This window comes from Trachypithecus francoisi, unplaced genomic scaffold, assembly GCF_009764315.1.
Source record: "Trachypithecus francoisi isolate TF-2019V2 unplaced genomic scaffold, Tfra_2.0 Lachesis_group1, whole genome shotgun sequence".
In the NCBI taxonomy this organism is placed as follows: domain Eukaryota; kingdom Metazoa; phylum Chordata; class Mammalia; order Primates; family Cercopithecidae; genus Trachypithecus; species Trachypithecus francoisi.
Genome location: NW_022681454.1, coordinates 109,128,509 through 109,142,273, shown reverse-complemented (window position 1 = coordinate 109,142,273; position 13,765 = coordinate 109,128,509). Strand labels below are relative to the sequence as shown.

The following is a 13,765-nucleotide window of genomic DNA, read 5'->3' as shown; positions in this document are numbered from 1 at the left end:
TGAGGCGGCTGGATTGCTTGAGTCTAGGAGTTTGAGACCAGCTTGGGCAACATGGCAAATCCCCATTTCTACAGAAAATACAGAATTAGCTGGGCATGGTAGTGTGTGCCTAAAGTCCCAGCAACTTGGGAGGCTGAGGTGGGAGGATTGCTTGAGCCCAGGAGGTCAAGGCTGCAGTGAGCAGGGATCGCACGACTGCAGTCTAGCCTGGGTGACACAGAGTGAAACCCTATCTCAAAAAAAAAGAAGAGAAAAAAGAAAAAATAATAATACTGAAGCATGAAAGGATTAAATAATCTGCTGGGTATCTAAAATATAATGGAGTTGAGATTTAGATATAGGTTTGTTTATAAAACTTTGATTTTTCCCCACTATATCCTACTCCTATTTAGGAAAACATTTAGCCCCTGAGAACCCAATTTACTTAATTTCTAAGACAACGGTTTAAGCTAAATGACTCCTAAGAAAGACTTTAATTTTAAGAGTTTATGGATTCTAAAAACCAGCATTTCCCAAATATGCTCTGTGAAATATTAATTCCATGCAGAGGCAAAGGGCACCTACTAGCTTTTATGTGTGGGGAGGGTAACTAAATTATATAAAGGATTCTTTATTGTGTAACTTTTCAAAGGCTTTAATGCACTTAATAGCACTACTAAACTTTATTAGTACTCAGGATATTTCATGGCATTTGAATATTTCGAAGTGCAATTTTGGCAAACAGTGTAATAAATGATGTTAATGCAGTCTTTTTAATTGCTTAGATTAATTTTTGAAATTCTGTTTTAGGTTTGAGTGTGAAAAGCTGATTCTTGTTGGAGATCCCAAACAGCTACCTCCTACTATTCAGGGTTCTGATGCAGCTCATGAAAATGGATTGGAACAAACTCTTTTTGATCGACTTTGCTTAATGGTACATACTGCTAAATTCTTACACAATTATCATTTATTGATTCTACATTGTGTGTGTGTGTTGATAGAGAATGAAAATATTAGAAGACTTAGTCCTGCCTTAAAATAATGTATAATTGGAGTTGTCTGGAAAATATTAATCTTAAATACAAGTGGAACCCTGTAATTTAAGTACCTTTTTTTTTTTTTTGAGAGAGTCTCACTCTGTCGCCCAGGCTGGAGTGCAGTGACGCGATCTCGGCTCACTGCAAGCTCTGCCTCCCGGGTTTATGCCATTCTCCTGCCTCAGCCTCGCTGGAACCACAGGCGCCCACCACCTCGCCCTGCTGGGTTTTTTTTTGTATTTTTTAGTAGAGACGGGGTTTCACCGTGTTAGCCAGGATGGTCTCGATCTCCTGACCTTGTGATCCGCTCGCCTCAGCCTCCCAAAGTGCTGGGATTACAGGCTTGAGCCACCACGCCCGGCCAGTACCTTTTGTAAAAAGAAATTTTTCCCTATTTACTTGAGTAGTGGGTAGGAGTATATAGCTTTTGCTCTAAAACCAAAAAAACCTATAATGTCTCTATTATCTACATGGAGCACTACTTCATATTGTAAATAATTTTTAAATTAGTAATTAACATTTTTTAATTGGGGTGGAATTTACTGTCTTAGTAGTCTATTTTGTGCTGGTATAACAGTACAACCTGAGACTGGGTAAGGAATGAAGAACAGAGATTTATTTCTTATAGTTCCGAAGGCTGAGATGTCTAAGACCTAGGGACCTGCATTTGGCAGGGACCTTCTTGCTTCATTGTCATCCTGTAGTGGAGGGCAGAAGAGCAAGAGAGTGGGAGAGGCCAAACTCGTCCTTTTATGAGGAAGCCACTCATGTGATAATGGCATTAATCCATTAACCCACACACATATACCAGGAATGGCATTAATCCATTCACAAATCCATCTTTTTTTTTTTTTTTTTTTTTTTTTTTTTTTTGAGGCGGAGTCTCGCTCTGTTGCCCGGACTGGAGTGTAGTGGCCGGATCTCAGCTCACTGCAAGCTCCGCCTCCCGGGTTTACGCCATTCTCCTGCCTCAGCCTCCCGAGTAGCTGGGACTACAGGCGCCCGCCATCTCGCCCGGCTAGTTTTTTTTTTTTTTGTATTTTTAGTAGAGACGGGGTTTCACCGTGTTAGCCAGGATGGGCTCGATCTCCTGACCTCGCGATCCGCCCGTCTCGGCCTCCCAAAGTGCTGGGATTACAGGCTTGAGCCACCGCGCCCGGCCACAAATCCATCTTTTTATGAGGTACCCACTCATGTGATAATGGCATTAATCTGTGAGGATTACAAAGAATCCTCATGGCCTAATCACCTTTTGAAAGTCCCACCTCTCAACACTGTTGCATGGGGATGAAGTTTCCAACACAGGAAATTTGAGGGACACATTCAAACCATTGCATTCATCTAACATAAAACCATTTTTTAAATTTCTTTAAAAAAATTTTTTTTTTCTTTACAGCATGCGGTTTATATAGCAGAAACTATTTTAAAGTGAACAGTTTAGTAACATTTAGTACATTCACAGTTTCTTGTGTAACCACTACCTCTGTCTGGTTTCAAAATGTTTTCATCACTTCAAAATAAAATCCATACCCATTTAGCAGTTAACTGCCCATTTCTTCTTCCCTACAGCTTCTGGAAGACACCAGCCTGCTTTCTCTCTGTATGGATTTATTTATTCTGGATATTTTATATAAATGGAATCACACAATATGTGACATTTTGTGTCTCTCTTCTTTCATTTTTTGAGGTTCTTTCATGTTGTAGCATGTATCGGTACTATATTATTATTACTTTAAAGTACATTCATAATGTTGTACCATCACTTGTCCATTTCCAGAATTTTTTCATTATCCCAAACAGAAACTTTGAACCATTAAGCAATAATTTCCCATTTCCTCTTCCCTCAGCCCCTAGTAACCTCTGTTCTATTTTCTAGCTCCATGAATTTGCCTATTCTAGGTGCCTCGTTTGAGTAGAGTCATACAATATTTGTCATTTTACATCTGTCTGATTTACTTAGCATAATGTAGAGTTCATCCTTGTTGTAGCATGTATCAGAATTTAATTCCTTTATAAGGCTAAATAATATTCCATTGCATGTATGTACTACATTTCTGTTGATAGATAGTTGGGTTGTTTTCACCTTTTGGCTCTTGTGAATAATCTCTTGTTCAAATCCCTGCTTTCAGTTCAGTGCATACCCAGAAGTATAATTGTTGGGTCATGTGATAATTGTATGTTTAAATTTTTGAGGAACCACCAAACTTTTTTCTATAGTAGCTGCATCATTTTACTCTCCCATTTTTATATCCTCTTTGAAGAAATGCCTATTCAAGTCCTTTGCCTATTTTTTAATTGGGTTGTTTGGTTTTTTTGTTGTTGCGTTATAGAAGGTTTTTTTATATATATATTCTAGAAATTAGTCTCTTTTCAAATATATGATTTGCAATTTTTTTTCCATTTTGTTGGTTGTCTTTTCACTTTCTTAATAGTGTTTTTTGATGCACAAGAGTTCTTAGTTTTGATGAAGTTCAATTTACCTATTTTTAAAATTCTGTTGCTTGTGCTTTTAGTGTTATATCTATGAAATTGTTGCCAAATCCAATGTCATGAAAATTTTCCCCAATATTTTCTTCTAAGAATTTTATAATTTTAGCTCTTATGTTGAGGTCTTTGATCCATTTTGAGTTAATTTTTGTATATGGTATAAGGGTCCAATTTCATTCTTTTGCATGTGGATATATAGTTTTCCCAATGTGTGGAAAAGACTCTACTTTTTTCCCATGTAATTGTCTTGGAACCCTCATCAAAAATCAGTTGAGCACATATACAAGGGTTTATTTCTGGACTTTCTATTCTATTCCATTGGTCATTGGCTTGTAGATGCTACCTTCTTGCTGTGTCCTCACATGGTAGAGAGAGAAAGAGAGAACACTGTTTCTATACAAACTATACAACTATATAAACACTATGTTTGTATAGTTGCCATTCTTGTTTCATTTTCTGATGTTCATGCTTGGATGTCAGATACTCCCTCAGATTTGTATTCTCTGTTTTCTCAGTACCCTGGAATTATGGTGATGTCCCATCAAAGTGATAGGACAGCTGAGGCCCAAGAGTATCCCTGGGAAAGGGACACAGTTCTTGAGCCTTCAATTCTACTAAAAACTACCAAGTTCACTTTCCCTTTTTCATTATTCTTAGGAACCATTGCCATCATATGAATTCTGGCTCACTGTGCTGCTTTTTCCCCTTCCACCCCAGAATCTTGTTTCTTTCTCGATGACAAGTACTTTTTAAAGTTTATGGCATTTGGTTGGCTGTAAACCTTTCTTTGTTGCATAACTGCTGAATTATCTTTGCTGCTGTTTTTGTATTTTTTGTACCTTTATATATTGGAGAATGGATTCTACAAGGCAGCTTTATTCTACCTTCTTAATTAAGAAGTTCCCCCTTAGATTGAATTTCAAGTTGCATTGAATTTTGAGTTGAATTTTATTCCGTTTTGTGAAGAACGAAGCTTTCAGTTGTCTTGAGCTGTTAATTGTAATTTAATTGCAAATCTTTCTACCTCTTCTGTGACAAGTCAGTGTCCAACCTTTTGTATCAGACATTTTCAATGGCTTTGTAAAAAAAACTTAACTAAAAAAAAAAAAAAAAAAAAAAATCTAGGCCGGGCGCGGTGGCACAAGCCTGTAATCCCAGCACTTTGGGAGGCCGAGATGGGTGGATCACGAGGTCAGGAGATCAAGACCATCCTGGCTAACCCGGTGAAACCCCGTCTCTACTAAAAAATACAAAAAACTAGCCGGGCCAGGTGGCAGGCGCCTGTAATCCCAGCTGCTCGGAAGGCTGAGGCAGGAGAATGGCGTGAACCCGGGAGGCGGAGCTTGCAGTGAGCTGAGATCCGGCCACTGCACTCCAGCCCAGGCAAGAGAGCGAGACTCCGTCTCGGAAAAAAAAAAAAAAAATCTTAAAAAAGGGCTGGGCATGGTGGCTCTGGCCTGTAAATCCCAGCACTTTGGGAGACTGAGGTGGGAGGATCACTTAAGGCCACAAGTTTGACACCAGCTCTGGCACCAGAGTAAGATCCTGCCTCTACCAAAAAAATTTAAATAAAAAGTTATCTAAATTCTTAAAACATTTTTGAATAGGTGATATAGTCATATGGTTCAGAACTCAAGTGGACCCAAAAAACATGGAGATAGTGAAGACTTCTCCTCCTGTCCCCCAATCATTCATTCTCTCTCCTTCAAAGAAACTGTCATCGCTTTCTTGTACCTTTCTTGTGATATTTTATGCCTGTAAGCAAATATAGAGCATTTTCCCTCCCCATCTTAACAAATGGTAGTGTACTCTGCATACTGTTCTGCCCTTTTTCATGTACGTATTGTCAATGCCTTTTAAAATATGAAGTGGGTTTTTATTTGGGGGAATTATAAAACGCAAATAAGAGATGGACAAAAAAGTGAGTTAGTCACAGAGTAGAATAAAAAACAGTTCTTATGAATGAGCTAGATCCATATGGATATTCTCAGAAACATAATGGATATTGAAAGAAGCAAAGCACAAAGGGATAATTATAATAAAATGCCATTTATGAGAATTTCAAAAGCACATAATATATATTATTTATAGATTCATACCAATACAGTAAACATATAAAAACATGTATGACGAGTCCACAAAACAAAATCAGGACTGGGGTTATTTCTGGGAAAGGTGGTAGAGGAAAGCAATGAAGGAGGATCTTTAGCTATACATGTCATATTTTATCTAACAAAAGAGAGAGCCAAAACAAAAATGACTTAATATGGCTAATGTCAAGTCTGGATGGTAAGTTCATGGATGTAATATTATTTCTTTGCTTTCTGTATATTTGAACTAGTTCACAATTATTAAAAGTAAAAGAAATAAAAGTAATCACTATTCATTATAGAAAGTGATTATAGAAAGTGTAGAAACTACAGACAAGAGAAAAGGCAAGCTGGGTGTGATGGTTCGTGCCTATAATCTATAATCTCAGCTGCTTGGGAGGCTGAGGTGAGAGAGTCATTTGAGTCCAGGAGTTCGAGGCTGCAGTGAGCTATGTCTCACCACTGTATTCCAGCCTGGGCAGCAGAGCAGGATCCTGTCTCTTAAAAAAAAAAAAAAAAAAAAAAAAAAAGAAAGAAAAGAAAAGAAAAAAATAGATAAAGTCGGGTGGGGTGTCAGGCACCTGTAGTCCCAGCTACTCAGGAAGCTGAGGCAGAAGGATCGTGTGAGCCCCAGGAGTTTGAGACCAGCCTAAGCAACAGCGAGACCCTGTCTCAGAAAAGAAAGAAAAAGGTAAAAACAAAACAAAAACATCTGTAATAACTTCACTGCCCTTAAGAGAAAATTCTCTGTAATGTTTTAGTATTTTTCCTTCCATCTTTTATCCTAGGGTTATATGCCTATATCAAATATATGTATTTATACATAGTTGAAACCATACCATAAATATAACTTCTATCTTGCCTTTTTAAACTTTGTGTAATAGTAAATCATCTCCCCTTGTTACTACTAGCTTTGTAATCATTACTGTTGTCATAAATATGTTGATCACTAAGTATTATGTGGTGTGGATATACCATAATTTAGTCATTTCTCTAACATTTGAGCAGCTCACTGCAACCTCCACCTCCTGGGTTCAAGCGATTCTCCTACCTCAGCCTCCCGAGTAGCTGGGATTACAGGCGCCCGCCACCATGCTTGGCTAATTTTTGTATTTTTAGTAGAGATGGGGTTTTACCATGTTTGCCAGGCAGGTCTCGAACTCCTGACCTCAGGTGATCTACCCGCCTTGGCCTCCCAAAGTGCTGGAATTACAGGCGTTGAACCATTGCGCCCGGCCTGAGCATTATTTTTCTTTCAGCATTTTTATACTTGACACTTTTGTCAACAGTTTCACGTGCTTGCTGACTTAGACTTATAAACGTAGACAAATTTATGCCCCAAAGAGTACTAGGATTTTTTTTTTTTTTGCCATAGAAGAGTCTTTCTCCATGTGGTCATTAATCCTGCATTGAATTATACATGTATTATTGTTAGAGTACCTTGTAGCTATTCAATTCTAACAATACTACAGAACTTTTTGCTCGAATAGCCCTAAAGTAGATAGGACTTGGATTTTATGATGCATTAATAAAATCTGTAACTTCTTTGAGGATTCAGAATGAAAAATGGCTTTTACTCAATGAGGGAAGTTAATGAGATATCTACGACACCTAATTTTTTAAGAGATTCTTTTCAATTTAGTGTTAGACCAACTCCAGATGTATTATAAAAGCATAATGTTGGCCAGGCGTGATGGCTCACACCTGTAATCCCAGCACTTTGGGAGGTCAAGGCGGGTGGATCACCTGAGTTCAAAACCAGCTTGGCCAACATGGGGAAACCCAGTCTCTACAAAAAAACAAAAATTAGCCAGGCATGATGGCAGATGCCTGTAATCCCAGCTACTCGGGAGGCTGAGGCAGAAGAATCGCTTGAACCCAGGAGGTGGAGGCTGCAGTGAACCAAGATCGTGCCACTGCACTCCAGCATGGGCAACAGAGCGAGACTCCATCTCAAAAAAAAAAACACCATAATGTTAGGAGCCAAACTTACTAGATAAGTCTAAGGTTGACATCTTTTATATTTTCTAATTTTTCTAATTTAATATGAACATATTTTTAGTAATTTAAAAAATATTTTTATTTTTTGTAATCTCCTAAGACCATACATAATATAGCAATATTTTTAATTTTAAAAACAAATGTTCTTTCCATAGAAGAATAAAAAAGTTATGTGTTCTTACTTTTCTTCTTTTAAATTTCTTAGGGTCACAAGCCAATTCTATTGAGAACTCAATACCGTTGTCATCCTACAATCAGTGCTATTGCTAATGATCTGTTTTACAAAGGAACCCTCATGAATGGTGTAACAGAAACAGAGAGGAGCCCTTTATTGGAATGGCTACCAACCCTGTGTTTTTATAATGTTAAAGGACTAGAACAGGTAAATGACATTAATGTTGATGAGAGTCAACATGGTTTAGGTTCCTTGTTTAATTTTGTTGTTGTTTGTATGATTTTACTTGGTTTTGCCATAGCCTTTCTGGGAAATATAATTTAGGATCTGTTTCTTACTCCAGATAGAAAGAGATAACAGCTTTCATAATGTGGCAGAAGCCACTTTTACATTGAAGCTGATTCAATCACTGATTGCAAGTGGAATAGCAGGCTCTATGATTGGCGTGATAACATTATACAAATCCCAGATGTACAAGGTTGGTATTATGTATTACAGCATTTGTCATATATTAAATATTACAATTACATATTACCATATTTGATATTACATTTATAGTAGTCGGTTTGGTGCCTGAAAAACTTTTGGTACTGTAATTAATGTATTAAAAAAGAAACATTCTGATTTTTTTCTAGTCTGGCTTTTTTTCTATATAATTAAATGTAAACCTAACAAGGTTTAATTAAATTTAGTTTACCGCTGTTGGGGCAAAAATGCAAAAAAAACAAATTAGAGGGAAGAAAATATGGTGTATGCTTTGTAGACAGATGGGATTGAATCTCAGTTATCCAAAATGTTCTTTTATTACTAGTACATTTTATCAGTAAATCAAGGATAGATACCAAATATTAATGTACACATAAGCCAATTACTTCTAACTAGATTTTTCTTTTTTCTTTTAGTATTTTTAAATCTGTTTCATTATTAGTTTATCAGCTCCAAATTAGCATATCCAAATGAGTTACGCAGCAATAAATAAATCGCTTTTGATTTTGTGTCGTAATTAATATTGTCATCTAGTCATTTATCTATCATTTTAGAAACTAGCCAAATCTATGTGAGTCATAAAAGAAAAATGAAAATTATTTACTGTTAGTTAAATTATAGTGGTTGCTTTGAGCAGGTTCAGAAGCTTCAGTTCTTCACAATCTCTCACCACATGATTGCTGTCTTTTCCTCCACAGCTTTGTCATTTACTCAGTGCTGTGGACTTTGGCCATCCTGATATTAAAACTGTGCAGGTGTCCACAGTAGATGCTTTTCAGGGAGCTGAAAAGGAGATCATTATTCTGTCCTGTGTAAGGACAAGACAAGTAGGATTCATTGATTCAGAAAAAAGAATGAATGTTGCATTGACTAGAGGAAAGAGGCATTTGTTGATTGTGGGAAATTTAGCCTGTTTGAGGAAAAATCGACTGTGGGGACGAGTGATCCAACACTGTGAAGGTAAAATAAAAATGTGTTTAATTCATGCATATCAAGTTCAAACTGACTTTTATGGGTTAATGCTTGGGGTGCTTCAAGCAGGAACAGTTCTGAATTTGTCACTGGGGGAAGTAACTGACATGATGATATTGGGACCTCTGTAAAATAAAGAATAGTTGTCTCATGTCATATGTTTTTTTAAGGAAGGAAAGATGGATTGCAACATGCAGACCAGTATGAACCACAGCTGAACCATCTCCTTAAAGATTATTTTGAAAAACAAGCAGAAGAAAAACAGAAGAAAAAGAGTGAAAAAGAGAAATCTAAAGATAAATCTCATTCACAAAAAGACATGATGTAAATATTTTGTATTTATGTAAATTCAGACTCATTTTACATTGTATATATATATATATTTTTGGAAACGTAGTCTCGCTCTGTCGCCCAGGCTGGAGTGCAGTGGCTGGATCTCAGCTCACTGCAAGCTCCACCTCCCGGGTTTACGCCATTCTCCTGCCTCAGTCTCCCGAGTAGCTGGGACTACAGGCGCCCGCCACCTCGCCCTGCTAGTTTTTTGTATTTTTTAGTAGAGATGGGGTTTCACCGTGTTAGCCAGGATGGTCTCGATCTCCTGACCTCGTGATCCGCCCATCTCGGCCTCCCAAAGTGCTGGGATTACAGGGTTGAGCCACTGCGCCCGGCCCATTGTATATTTTTTATATATTTATTACTCTAAACCCTCTTATTAAAAATACTTTATGATATTTAAATAACATAGTAAACACATGTAAAAATTTTGTTCTTCAAAAAAGTGTACAAAAGGTAGTATAAAATCCTAATAAAAATAAGCTTTTTTCTAAGAAGAATGATTTTTGTTTGCTAAAGAAATGAATTTTACAAGGGGCAGGGTATGGAGAATACCTGTATACTTCAGTAATAGTGAATGTCTCCAGAGCTCATCTGTTGGAACATATCTACACAATCAGCTATACCAACACCTTTCTAAACTTTATCAGAATATTTTTTAAAAGATTATAAGGCCCCCCATTTTATAAATAAAAACATATTCACAAATATGTTTTTATGTTTAGAACTTTTGAAAAGTACACAAAAGAAGAAAGAAAAACACCAAAAGTTTACACCTAGAGATAGCAGTGTTCAACACCTGGCCATGGCTAGTGCCTTGCACCTATACCTGATATAATAGGTGCTTAATAAGTATCCATTGGAAGAATGAACAGATGAAAGAAAGATTACCTTTGGTTCATTTTCTTCTAGTCTTTTTCCTCTGCATTTGTTTGCATAGTAGGTATTGATATGTATATATGGGTTACAACTTTTTATTATAAAAGTAATACATTCTTGTAGAAAACTTGCAAAATGCAAGAAAGTATACAACAGAAAACAAAAATCACCTAGAAATACATTACCCGGAGATAATCACTAACATATTCCTTTAGTCTTTTTTCTGTGCTTATATTCTATGTGTATGTCCACATTGATTCTTAGACATTATTAACAAAAGAGCATTTATACATCCTGGAAAGAAAAATGACAAGGGCTTGATTATAATTAATATCAATGCAATATTTTTACCAATTAAAAAAATCTTAGTGACCCAAGTCACTCAATATTCATTTCAAAGATGCAGGAAAATTCAAATATTTTATGACCCAAGTCACTCAATATTCATTTCAAAGATGCAGGAAATATTCATTTAAAGATGCAGAAATTATTTCACAATAAAAAGAAAATGACCAGTCAGTCTTTATGGAGCTCTTAGGGAAAAAAATAAATTCAATAACAAAACTTGTGGCTTAGTAATTCTCCAAGCCTTTTCTCAAGTGTGTTAGTTACTACTTGCAACAATAGTTGCTTTTTTAAGTGTTCATCCAGACTGAAGTGAAAGATGTGACTTCCAACAGATCCTTACAAAGCAGAGAAATAGTTGAAGGAAGTATTACAGAACCACATTTTACCCATGAACTGTACAATCTAACTGACAACATACATTTAAACTGGATTCCTGAGTTTTGCTGCCCAGACCTCCCTATTTTTTATTTCTTAATTTTGAGTCGTTGGCCAGCTGGAGCTAGGTCTCAAGTAATTTATTTTCCCCAAAAAGAGTATATAGATGATATATCTTTTGAGGTTTTGTATATCTGAGGATATATTTCTTTTACATACACTTATGAGAGCTATATAAACACTATGTAAATTGCCCTTGGCTTCACTTACTGTTCATTTGGATGATAATTGAACTTCTTTCTCAGCTCTATAGCTGGATGACTGACTGATTTTGTACAATTCCTAGTCTAAATCCTACTAGCTTTTATCTAGAACTGCTCGATCTTCTGCACTTGTGCCTGTGCTGTCATTAATTGCTCCCTTCCCTTCATCTCTCATTTTGTCGGTTTTCCAGAAATTTCAATTTCTACCATGATATAGGGACAGGTCTTGATGGTGTAGAGTAAGACTTCTCAACTTTGGCATTTTTAATGTTTTTGGACCAGATAATTCTTTCTTATAGAGGGGCTGTCCTGTGCCCTTTAGCAGCATCCCTGGCCTCTGCCCATGAGATGCCAGTGGCACCTTACCCTAAGGTTGTGACAGTTAAAAATGCCTCCAGACATTGCCAAATATTCTGATGTAGAGGGTAGGTTCAGCATTCCAGCAATCTCAAAAAGCAGTAACTGCACTTAAAAGTATAGCTGCCTTATTTTTTTGGTAGTTATAAATCTTGTATTTTTGATATTTAATAAAGGAGAGAAGGGTCTTCTTTTTAAGTGAGCATGCCTACTCTGTTTCTAATGCCATTATACATGTACTGTATCAATTTTATATTTTCAATTTTATTTTTTTTGAGACAGAGTCTTGCTCTGTTGCCCGGGCTGGAGTGCAGTGGTATGATCTCAGCTCACTGCAACCTCTGCCTCCCAGCTTCAAGCGATTCTTCTTCCTCGGCCTCCCAAGTAGCTGGGATTACAGGTGCCCACCACCATGCCCGGCTAATTTTTGTATTTTTAGTAGAGATGGGGTTTCACCATGTTGGTCAGGCTGGTCTCGAACTCCTAACCTCAGGTGATCTGCCCACCTCAGCCTCCCAAAGTGCTGGGATTACAGGCATGAGCCACCGTGCCTGGGTCCTTTTTAAACAGGAACACATCAAAATCTTTAAAAGAACTTCCCATTCAACAACATTCCTCTTATTTAGAACATAAGAAGTTAGTATAAATGTTATGGTGTAGAAGGTGGCAAAGAGATGGATAATATACTATGCTACTATTTTTGCTAAGGGATTAGCTCTATCTTATAATTACATAGCTATTATTTCCCTTTTTCTAATTTATAGCATATTGTAACACAAAACTAAAACTCAATTAATAGAAAATGTTGGTTTTTGCAGAACCATTCTTTCTATTCTTTCTAGCTCACCTGCATAGCTCACTAGGTTAAGCACTCTTTTCCACCAGGCACTTTAGAAAAGAAAAAGTAATGGTGGTGCGGGGGAAGAAATGGAAAAGGTTTAGTCTCTGTTTCCATGCTGCCCCCATTCCCTTAGTTTAGGACGGAGATTCCCACCTGGGTGAGAAGATGGAGAGGCTTTCTTTCACTCTGGGTGGACCTTACTCCACAGTGGATATGGTATTAATAGTTTTGTCTCTGGTTTTAATCTTTACCATCCTGGATTGGGTCACAGAATGTCATCCCAAAGTGTAATGTCAGCTGCAGCAGGCCTGGTTTATATTAATAAAACATTCTTCTGATTGGGTGGTGTTGATCATTGTGGAGTTGTTTTTGGCTCCATGATATATTTTGAGTGGAAACATATTATCTGAACCCTGAATATTAATATGGTCTTTATATGTATTTTCAGTAAGAAAAAGATAACAATATTTGACATTAAAAAAAAAAATCCCTAAAGCCTAGGCTAACACATTCTTTATAAACTTTTTCATCTCCAGTTCCAAGGTTGGATAGACATGCATTGAACTTTAAGAAGCATCCCATTCAATAACAATCAAAATATTAAAATTTCTTAGGATTTTACAAGATACTCTAAGTAATAAGCCAGTTTTACAATGATAGCCATCAAACATCTATACATAACAATAATCTTAAAACAATGTCTCCCAACTTGTGTTCATTGAATGATAGGATTATATAAAAATGTCAAGATTTTAATTTATAGAATAAGTCTATTAGTTTATGTATCACAAATTGAAATACAATGAAATTTCTAGGCTTTAATCTACTCATCATTAATTGCTTACTTTATATAGTATGTGTGTTGGATTTTTTTTTATTTTTGAAGATTTTTTCACAAACATCTCATTTACCCCAGTGGGGGGATAGGTATTTTCCCCATTCTGTAAATGATTTAGCCAAGGATCAGAAAAATTGAAGTGATCCACCTAATCTACCATGAGTAGTACAAGGCAGGGCTGGAACCCAAGCTAATCCAATTCTGAGGCTAGGCTATTTGCACCACCTGCATTGTAAGTCACTTTATCAAAGGGTAAAAGACAGACCAAAAATTTTACAATCCTCTTTGATCCAACTAGACTCGT

The 13,765-nt window shown here is 36.7% G+C and overlaps 1 protein-coding gene across 1 annotated transcript in view; it reads left to right on the top strand.

Annotated features, from left to right (window-relative positions):
• The window catches only part of ZGRF1 (zinc finger GRF-type containing 1), an 84,899-nt gene extending 75,254 nt beyond the window's left edge, over window positions 1-9,645 (top strand). The window contains exons 24-28 of the mRNA XM_033215026.1: window positions 790-913; window positions 7,800-7,976; window positions 8,113-8,247; window positions 8,954-9,215; window positions 9,398-9,645. Coding sequence (XP_033070917.1) covers window positions 790-913; window positions 7,800-7,976; window positions 8,113-8,247; window positions 8,954-9,215; window positions 9,398-9,555 — 856 coding nt within the window. The 3' untranslated portion in view covers window positions 9,556-9,645. The remainder of the gene's footprint in view (window positions 1-789; window positions 914-7,799; window positions 7,977-8,112; window positions 8,248-8,953; window positions 9,216-9,397) is intronic.
• Window positions 9,646-13,765: the final 4,120 nt, after the last annotated feature.